Below are 10,777 nucleotides of genomic sequence, written 5' to 3' on the forward strand. Positions count from 1 at the left end.
CACACACACACACACACACCACACACACACACACACACACATACACACACACACACACACACACACACACACACACACACACACACACACACACCAAGGTTTTTATTTATTACACATGGCAATTAAAATTTTTAGCAACAATCATGAAAGGAGACACACATGATTTGATTTTGCTTGCCGTTTTCTTGGATGCAACAAATTAAGGATACTGGTTAATGCAGAGAAGAGAATGTGATGAATAACATACAACCAAAAAAAATGTATGAATAGTAATGTCATTCTTTTTCATCTATAGCGGTTAACATGTATTAATGTTAAAACACATTTTGCATTAAGGTTGTTCACTATCACCTCAACTATATTCTGTCTCCAATACCGTCTTGTACTATTATGTGTCTATCATGCTTTATCAAAGGTACACAACTTCCATTCATTATCTTTTCAATTTTATGTGTTGGCTACCTTATTTTTGTACTTAATAAAACTCGAGCTTCAAAGTTGAAGTGTGGAAGTTTGACTCAGACCACATTATTCGTGTTGCCACCATTTTCAACGGAGCAAACAGCTTATCAACAGTGCTCCAGTGTACAGTGGTAGACGGGGAGTCTTCATCAACTGTATTCTACACGGCAGCAACAATGGCTGAATATAGAAGAGAAGTGACACATCACAAGAACCACTTTGAATGCGATATGCCAAAACTGAAATCTCGCTCTCCCAAACTAATTACCGGTAGACGGATTAAAAATGATAAACACTGATGTGATTAATTGTGTTAGTGGCTCAAGTAAAAAGGCTTCAGCAGCTTTAGAGCCTTGATTATGTCGCCTTCAATCAATGTCAACATTCAAGTATATACCTGGTTAAAGATGTCTTCCCTTATAGCTTCGCAATCCACTTTGTATTTACAGATGAGACAGGAAGCAGTTGCAAACGACCCTGAAAGAGTCATATGAGTTACTGTTGGGATTTTCTCAAGATCTATACTTCCCTCCCAAATAAATTTAAGATGTGAGTTAGTGTTGCCACTTACCATGACACTGGATAATTCGCTGAACTCCGGCCACTTGTTCTAATGTATCAATATTTTGTGTGTAGTTGCGCAGCAGCTTGCCCTGCTTGTCCATCATAGATATGAATTTATGACAGGGTGAAGGCTGGAACTGACCCGGGTAGATCTCCTGTGACAAAGACGATGCACTGAGAACTTCCAAGCAAAATTGACACACGCGTCACTCCTGCATTGGCTTCGTAAGAATAAACATACATTAAGCAAACCTTAGCAAACTTGAAAAATGGCCTTGGGTCTCTTTGGAAGTACTCGATATCAAACATAGCTTGCGGGTCTGGAAGATCAGGGAAATCAACAGCAAGGCGGGCATAAATCCCATCTCTGGAGCGAAAATCTGGTATTCCACACGAAACAGATACCTGAACGAAGCACAGAGAATTTGAACTTCAATAAAATCACATACAAAAAAGTCCCACTATAGCGTGGCTCATCTTTCACACCGCCACTATGTTGCCCAAGTTTTCCAATGACCAAAACATTGGTACCAATCTCTATTAACGCATGTATTGTGTTTCAAATTATACTTTATGTTAGCATTCAGCTACTGGAGTTACTGTTACAATTAATAAATGCATTTAGTTTGGTTGAACATTTTAAATCTATGTTTATCTTCTATGTGTCAGTGATGATGTAAACGTACTGGGAGTGACAAAAAGCTTGGAGCAATTATGCGTTGCGTCTTGTATTGAGAACTGTGGCAAAAGTCTTTTTGCTTCATCAAAATTATGTTGAATGATATTCTCCCATTTTTTGACAACTAGAGAGTAAGAGTAGGTGCTAATACTTTAAAAAATGGATTACAAAATATGTGAAGGGAGTTTTATTTAGTGCATATGGCTATGGTAAAACAATCCCCAAAAATGTTTGCACGATGGTAACTCAACAGATGTTCATCTATCCTGGATGAGTCTGGAAAGTACAAGGTGTGTCAGAAAAGCTCCATGACCGGCTTCACAAAAGATAGATTTTAAAACCAAACTATAAATTTTTCCCTTTAGTCTTGGGGTTGTTGGCAGGGTACAAGCCAACTGAACTCTCGCATAGTGTGCAAGGTTTGGCAGCTACTTTTCAAGTGTGGCAGAGACTCAGCCCCTGGTTTTACGGTCACCCAAAATTTGAATCACAGCTGCACCATGTAGCGATGTCGCACATTACAACCAAATAAAATGCTCTTAAGATTTCACACAAGCTAAAAATACATATACACAATAAAGTACACATCTTTTGTGACACACACCTTGTATCCTCCCCACACCAAAACAGGAGATCACTGGACATTGGAAAACTGGGTGAGTGCACACACTGTACATTAAGAGAGACATACCCCGGCACCAGTCAGCACCAGGATCCTTTTACTTTCATGCAGTAGCCTGACCACATCTTCCAAGGTGTTGATATCCTTCCGTTTTTTTCTTTTAGGAGGTTCTGAGATAGAGACCAGCGAATTTGTGACGCAGGAATGCAGGACTGCGCGAAACAAATATGCAAGATTATAAAATACTTTTTTCTTTGTGCTTATTTGATTCCAATTCAAGCTTTTATAACGTAATTCTTCAATGTTAAAAACGATTATAGTAACAATGTAACACGTTAATTGTTAAAATAAGCTCTTTTTCACATGTTCAGCTAGTGGTGTGCGGCAAGATTTTTTCAATGAAAGAAGTGTGCCTTGGCTCAAAAAAACGTTTGAAAAGCGCTGCTTTAAAACATCAAAATAAGGAAAAAAGAGGGATCTAAATTTAGACAGCAGTGATCTGTACTCAAGTTGAGACTTACTGTCCAGGCGCTTGCTGATTGGACTTCGACTGATGCGATTCATCCAGCATCGTCTGCGAAATTCATGGTGGGAAGATTGGCTCCTTTCTTCCGTGCTCTCTTCTTTACTTGCGTCTTTGACTGGTAGCTGGCTCGGCTCGGAGTTCCCTTCGCTGGGACACTGAGCATCAGGACAAGGCTCCAAAGGCGCAACGTGACCATCACTTTCTGTGACATTCGGACTTTGCGGTGAAGGCTTTTGGACAGAGTCTGCACTGTGCTGCTTTGGCTCCTCTGGCGTTCCGTCTGCGGTGGCGGCGGCGGACAAGGCCTCGCACGGTGGCTGCTCTGGTAACCGAGGGGGTTTCTCGGTGGTCTCGGTGAGTCTTACAGTGTTGTAGCAGAGCTGCTCAAAGTCCCCGCCCAGTCGATGACAGAGCTCATTGACGATGACGTCGCAGTCGCCCAGGAGCTCCACGTCAAAGTTGAGGTGAGGCAGCTGCTCCCGATTGATCAAGACTTGAGGCACTTCATGAGGAATGGAGTCTGGATAGGATGGCAAGAAAAGCTGTTGAAAAGATTTGCTCACCAATAAATTTAAGAGATTGGGCAAGAACATACTTGGGATGAGGGCGACCGGTCGGACTTTCAGTGACGACCCGATAACTATCAGAAGATCCACCTCGTCCTTGTCCTGCTTCATGGCTCTGTGAAACATTTCTGGAAGATTCTCTCCAAAGAAGACGATGTCTGGTTTCATTATTGCTAGAGGAATATCTGGACACCGAGGGCAATGGGGCACCCGCTGCAAGCAGAATTTTCAAATTATTTTCAGAATTCCAAACAGTGTGTTGCATCAGTTCAGCGGTGTAAAACTCTATTTTGTCATGGGCCGCATTGTAGGTACAATTTCCTTTGGTGGGCCGGTATTACTGTGAAACCACGTACTGTCAATACTTCATCGCCTCATCATATAGTTACAATACACACAACAAATTGATGGACAAGTACTTTTGAGACAAAAAGTCAAAGTTAACATTTGTTCAATTATAGTTCATTCATTCATTTATTTATGTATATACTGTACACACACACACACACACACACACACACACACACACACACACACACACATACACACACGCACACACCAAGGTTTTTATTTATTACACATGGCAATTAAAATTTTTAGCAACAATCATGAAAGGAGACACACATGATTTGATTTTGCTTGCCGTTTTCTTGGATGCAACAAATTAAGGATACTGGTTAATGCAGAGAAGAGAATGTGATGAATAACATACAACCAAAAAAAATGTATGAATAGTAATGTCATTCTTTTTCATCTATAGCGGTTAACATGTATTAATGTTAAAACACATTTTGCATTAAGGTTGTTCACTATCACCTCAACTATATTCGGTCTCCAATACCGTCTTGTACTATTATGTGTCTATCATGCTTTATCAAAGGTACACAACTTCCATTCATTATCTTTTCAATTTTATGTGTTGGCTACCTTATTTTTGTACTTAATAAAACTCGAGCTTCAAAGTTGAAGTGTGGAAGTTTGACTCAGACCACATTATTCGTGTTGCCACCATTTTCAACGGAGCAAACAGCTTATCAACAGTGCTCCAGTGTACAGTGGTAGACGGGGAGTCTTCATCAACTGTATTCTACACGGCAGCAACAATGGCTGAATATAGAAGAGAAGTGACACATCACAAGAACCACTTTGAATGCGATATGCCAAAACTGAAATCTCGCTCTCCCCAACTAATTACCGGTAGACGAATTAAAAATGATAAACACTGAAGTGATTAATTGTGTTAGTGGCTCAAGTAAAAAGGCTTCAGCAGCTTTAGAGCCTTGATTATGTCGCCTTCAATCAATGTCAACATTCAAGTATATACCTGGTTAAAGATGTCTTCCCTTATAGCTTCGCAATCCACTTTGTATTTACAGATGAGACAGGAAGCAGTTGCAAACGACCCTGAAAGAGTCATATGAGTTACTGTTGGGATTTTCTCAAGATCTATACTTCCCTCCCAAATAAATTTAAGATGTGAGTTAGTGTTGCCACTTACCATGACACTGGATAATTCGCTGAACTCCGGCCACTTGTTCTAATGTATCAATATTTTGTGTGTAGTTGCGCAGCAGCTTGCCCTGCTTGTCCATCATAGATATGAATTTATGACAGGGTGAAGGCTGGAACTGACCCGGGTAGATCTCCTGTGACAAAGACGATGCACTGAGAACTTCCAAGCAAAATTGACACACGCGTCACTCCTGCATTGGCTTCGTAAGAATAAACATACATTAAGCAAACCTTAGCAAACTTGAAAAATGGCCTTGGGTCTCTTTGGAAGTACTCGATATCAAACATAGCTTGCGGGTCTGGAAGATCAGGGAAATCAACAGCAAGGCGGGCATAAATCCCATCTCTGGAGCGAAAATCTGGTATTCCACACGAAACAGATACCTGAACGAAGCACAGAGAATTTGAACTTCAATAAAATCACATACAAAAAAGTCCCACTATAGCGTGGCTCATCTTTCACACCGCCACTATGTTGCCCAAGTTTTCCAATGACCAAAACATTGGTACCAATCTCTATTAACGCATGTATTGTGTTTCAAATTATACTTTATGTTAGCATTCAGCTACTGGAGTTACTGTTACAATTAATAAATGCATTTAGTTTGGTTGAACATTTTAAATCTATGTTTATCTTCTATGTGTCAACGATGATTTAAACGTACTGGGAGTGACAAAGAGCTTGGAGAATTATGCGTTGCGTCTTGTATTGAGTCTTTTTGCTTCATCAAAATTATGTTGAATGATATTCTCCCATTTTTGACAACTAGAGAGTAAGAGTAGGTGCTCATACTTTAAAAAATAGATTACAAAATATGTGAAGGGAGTTTTATTTAGTGCATATGGCTATGGTAAAACAATACCCAAAAATGTTTGCACGATGGTAACTCGACAGATTTTCATCTATCCTGGATGAGTCTGGAAGGTACAAGGTGTGTCAGAAAAGCTCCATGACCGGCTTCACAAAAGATAGATTTTAAATCCAAACTATAAATTTTTCCCTTTAGTCTTGGGGTTGTTGACAGGGTAGAAGCCAACTGAACTCTCGCATAGTGTGCAAGGTTTGGCAGCTACTTTTCAAGTGTGGCAGAGACTCAGCCCCTGGTTTTGCGGTCACTCAAAATTTGAATCGCAGCTGCACCATGTAGCGATGTCGCACATTACAACCAAATAAAATGCTCATAAGATTTCACACAAGCTAAAAATACATATACACAATAAAGTACACATCTTTTGTGACACACACCTTGTATCCCCCCCACACCAAACAGGAGATCACTGTACATTGGAAAACTGGGTGAGTGCACATACTGTACATTAAGAGAGACATACCCCGGCACCAGTCAGCACCAGGATCCTTTTACTTTCATGCAGTAGCCTGACCACATCTTCCAAGGTGTTGATATCCTTCCGTTTTTTTCTTTTAGGAGGTTCTGAGATGTTGATGATGATCTGCCACAGTGTCATGTCATCTAAATCCGGTGGGAGTACAGTCTCAGGAAGCAACTCCCTTAGAATGGCCCTTGGGTCGGTCTCCCTGATGTGCTGCTGGATGAAACTGTAGGAACCTGGCCAAGAAGATAACATCTCAGCATGGCATGCATTCCAAATGGCTCAAGAATTCTCATAAAAGCCACGATAGAGGACAGTCAGGTCAAGATAAATCTTAAATTCACACAGGCACCTATGTGTGGTTGAGGTGTCCAGTCGCTGGAGCTGGCATGGGAGGATCTGTCATCTTCCTCCGTGACATGCTCAGGTGTGACGGCCAAGCCATTGGAGGAACGATCGATACACCCAAAGAGACCTGCGTGTAGTAGACATTGCAAGAACTGTAACACAGCCTACAAAGTGCGGTGACATCGGTTAATATACTTAACATGTGGTAACCTACACGGCTATTAACGTTACGTTTTAGACATGATAATGACAACAACCTCGGCGGGTAACTTTGGCTCATGGAAGTGGGTGTGTGGACTTAAAATCATACCAGCTAACGAATGCTACGTCGCTATCAAAGTTCAGTGTCTCGTGGGAACAAGTCCATTCATGAAAACTCATCCAATGTCTCCCATAGAGGCTTTCCTACTCGCTTACGTGTCATCATTAATAGGAAAAGGGCTGCCGCCGGGTGCAGTTTGATTGTCGGTGGAAAAATGTGAGTTCTTCTCATTGGGTTAAAAATGAATCCGCGCTCAATTTGGGAAAACGTGTAACCGCCGGAGAACGGCGCTTAATGCGTTAAAAACGTCAGCCTCTCTACCTACCGGCACTGGACTCGAACGTCCCGAGCAGGGCGCTGTCGTCTGGTTTCACGGCGGACTTAAAAGGCTCGGAGACGAGCAGTCCCAGGCCATTGTTGTCTCCGCCTTGCGCTCCTGGGGCCTGCTCTACCGCCATCGACGGTTTTGCTTCCCTCTCCGCTGGCTGCGTACAATTTGCCGCCGCCTCCCAACTCTCCGTGACTCCAGAAACGCAAGGGAATTTAATGGCGTCGGTGACTTTGGGGCCGTAGTTTGTCGCTAGGGTAATTTTCGACTTTTTAGAGATGGGCTCGTCCATTTCGGATGCGCCCGAGAAGGCCGTTCCCAGACTGTTCTCTCCGTCCGCCATCTTCAGCCCGCAGAGCCGCCGAGCGGAATGAGCGAATCCCTCCCCCACGGACAGCTGGCTCATTTGCATCGGTCACGTGACGTGGTCTCCTCCACTAGTCGCAGGGACGTTTTACCCCTTGCGTCACGAATATGAAACCATAACAAAAAATGCTGCATTCAAGTACAATCAGATTTATTTTCAATGAAGGAACTTTTAAAATTCTGTGACTGCGAACAGCTCTGGTTTACAATGAATTTTATATGATTTTGGACAGGTATTGCTTGTTTCGTGACAATTTTTTTTTCAAATCATCAAGCGGGTCACAATATTACCTTCGCTATCTGGTATTTTCTTGTTAATGTCATTTACATGTATGTCCCTTTAAAATTCGTCATGTGTGGTAAAACAGGATGAGTCACTCCAATGTATCTTACGTCAGATGGTTCCCGTAGCTCATTGATCTCGACCACTTCTGCGAAGCCGAAATATTCACGAAAGGCGAAAAAAAATAAAATTTTTAGCAACAATCATGAAAGGAGACACACATGATTTGATTTTGCTTGCCGTTTTCTTGGATGCAACAAATTAAGGATACTGGTTAATGCAGAGAAGAGAATGTGATGAATAACATACAACCAAAAAAAATGTATGAATAGTAATGTCATTCTTTTTCATCTATAGCGGTTAACATGTATTAATGTTAAAACACATTTTGCATTAAGGTTGTTCACTATCACCTCAACTATATTCGGTCTCCAATACCGTCTTGTACTATTATGTGTCTATCATGCTTTATCAAAGGTACACAACTTCCATTCATTATCTTTTCAATTTTATGTGTTGGCTACCTTATTTTTGTACTTAATAAAACTCGAGCTTCAAAGTTGAAGTGTGGAAGTTTGACTCAGACCACATTATTCGTGTTGCCACCATTTTCAACGGAGCAAACAGCTTATCAACAGTGCTCCAGTGTACAGTGGTAGACGGGGAGTCTTCATCAACTGTATTCTACACGGCAGCAACAATGGCTGAATATAGAAGAGAAGTGACACATCACAAGAACCACTTTGAATGCGATATGCCAAAACTGAAATCTCGCTCTCCCAAACTAATTACCGGTAGACGGATTAAAAATGATAAACACTGATGTGATTAATTGTGTTAGTGGCTCAAGTAAAAAGGCTTCAGCAGCTTTAGAGCCTTGATTATGTCGCCTTCAATCAATGTCAACATTCAAGTATATACCTGGTTAAAGATGTCTTCCCTTATAGCTTCGCAATCCACTTTGTATTTACAGATGAGACAGGAAGCAGTTGCAAACGACCCTGAAAGAGTCATATGAGTTACTGTTGGGATTTTCTCAAGATCTATACTTCCCTCCCAAATAAATTTAAGATGTGAGTTAGTGTTGCCACTTACCATGACACTGGATAATTCGCTGAACTCCGGCCACTTGTTCTAATGTATCAATATTTTGTGTGTAGTTGCGCAGCAGCTTGCCCTGCTTGTCCATCATAGATATGAATTTATGACAGGGTGAAGGCTGGAACTGACCCGGGTAGATCTCCTGTGACAAAGACGATGCACTGAGAACTTCCAAGCAAAATTGACACACGCGTCACTCCTGCATTGGCTTCGTAAGAATAAACATACATTAAGCAAACCTTAGCAAACTTGAAAAATGGCCTTGGGTCTCTTTGGAAGTACTCGATATCAAACATAGCTTGCGGGTCTGGAAGATCAGGGAAATCAACAGCAAGGCGGGCATAAATCCCATCTCTGGAGCGAAAATCTGGTATTCCACACGAAACAGATACCTGAACGAAGCACAGAGAATTTGAACTTCAATAAAATCACATACAAAAAAGTCCCACTATAGCGTGGCTCATCTTTCACACCGCCACTATGTTGCCCAAGTTTTCCAATGACCAAAACATTGGTATCAATCTCTATTAACGCATGTATTGTGTTTCAAATTATACTTTATGTTAGCATTCAGCTACTGGAGTTACTGTTACAATTAATAAATGCATTTAGTTTGGTTGAACATTTTAAATCTATGTTTATCTTCTATGTGTCAGTGATGATGTAAACGTACTGGGAGTGACAAAAAGCTTGGAGCAATTATGCGTTGCGTCTTGTATTGAGAACTGTGGCAAAAGTCTTTTTGCTTCATCAAAATTATGTTGAATGATATTCTCCCATTTTTTGACAACTAGAGAGTAAGAGTAGGTGCTAATACTTTAAAAAATGGATTACAAAATATGTGAAGGGAGTTTTATTTAGTGCATATGGCTATGGTAAAACAATACCCAAAAATGTTTGCACGATGGTAACTCAACAGATGTTCATCTATCCTGGATGAGTCTGGAAAGTACAAGGTGTGTCAGAAAAGCTCCATGACCGGCTTCACAAAAGATAGATTTTAAAACCAAACTATAAATTTTTCCCTTTAGTCTTGGGGTTGTTGGCAGGGTACAAGCCAACTGAACTCTCGCATAGTGTGCAAGGTTTGGCAGCTACTTTTCAAGTGTGGCAGAGACTCAGCCCCTGGTTTTACGGTCACCCAAAATTTGAATCACAGCTGCACCATGTAGCGATGTCGCACATTACAACCAAATAAAATGCTCTTAAGATTTCACACAAGCTAAAAATACATATACACAATAAAGTACACATCTTTTGTGACACACACCTTGTATCCTCCCCACACCAAAACAGGAGATCACTGGACATTGGAAAACTGGGTGAGTGCACACACTGTACATTAAGAGAGACATACCCCGGCACCAGTCAGCACCAGGATCCTTTTACTTTCATGCAGTAGCCTGACCACATCTTCCAAGGTGTTGATATCCTTCCGTTTTTTTCTTTTAGGAGGTTCTGAGATGTTGATGATGATCTGCCACAGTGTCATGTCATCTAAATCCGGTGGGAGTACAGTCTCAGGAAGCAACTCCCTTAGAATGGCCCTTGGGTCGGTCTCCCTGATGTGCTGCTGGATGAAACTGTAGGAACCTGGCCAAGAAGATAACATCTCAGCATGGCATGCATTCCAAATGGCTCAAGAATTCTCATAAAAGCCACGATAGAGGACAGTCAGGTCAAGATAAATCTTAAATTCACACAGGCACCTATGTGTGGTTGAGGTGTCCAGTCGCTGGAGCTGGCATGGGAGGATCTGTCATCTTCCTCCGTGACATGCTCAGGTGTGACGGCCAAGCCATTGGAGGAACGATCGATACACCCCA

General features: G+C 41.5%; 1 protein-coding gene across 1 annotated transcript in view; it reads right to left on the reverse strand.

Moving 5' to 3' along the window:
• The window catches only part of sirt1 (sirtuin 1), a 13,508-nt gene extending 5,887 nt beyond the window's left edge, over window positions 1-7,621 (reverse strand). Inside the window, exons 1-8 of the mRNA XM_019882108.1 lie at window positions 7,199-7,621; window positions 6,616-6,738; window positions 6,264-6,499; window positions 5,163-5,315; window positions 4,918-5,065; window positions 4,744-4,823; window positions 3,449-3,632; window positions 2,849-3,373 (exon numbers count right to left, since the gene is read on the reverse strand). Of these exons, the coding sequence (XP_019737667.1) occupies window positions 2,849-3,373; window positions 3,449-3,632; window positions 4,744-4,823; window positions 4,918-5,065; window positions 5,163-5,315; window positions 6,264-6,499; window positions 6,616-6,738; window positions 7,199-7,613 (1,864 nt within the window). The 5' untranslated portion in view covers window positions 7,614-7,621. The remainder of the gene's footprint in view (window positions 1-2,848; window positions 3,374-3,448; window positions 3,633-4,743; window positions 4,824-4,917; window positions 5,066-5,162; window positions 5,316-6,263; window positions 6,500-6,615; window positions 6,739-7,198) is intronic.
• Between the last annotated feature and the right edge of the window lie 3,156 nt (window positions 7,622-10,777).

The sequence above is a fragment of the Hippocampus comes genome, unplaced genomic scaffold, assembly GCF_001891065.2.
Source record: "Hippocampus comes isolate QL1 unplaced genomic scaffold, H_comes_QL1_v1.1 scaffold36, whole genome shotgun sequence".
Lineage (NCBI taxonomy): Eukaryota > Metazoa > Chordata > Actinopteri > Syngnathiformes > Syngnathidae > Hippocampus > Hippocampus comes.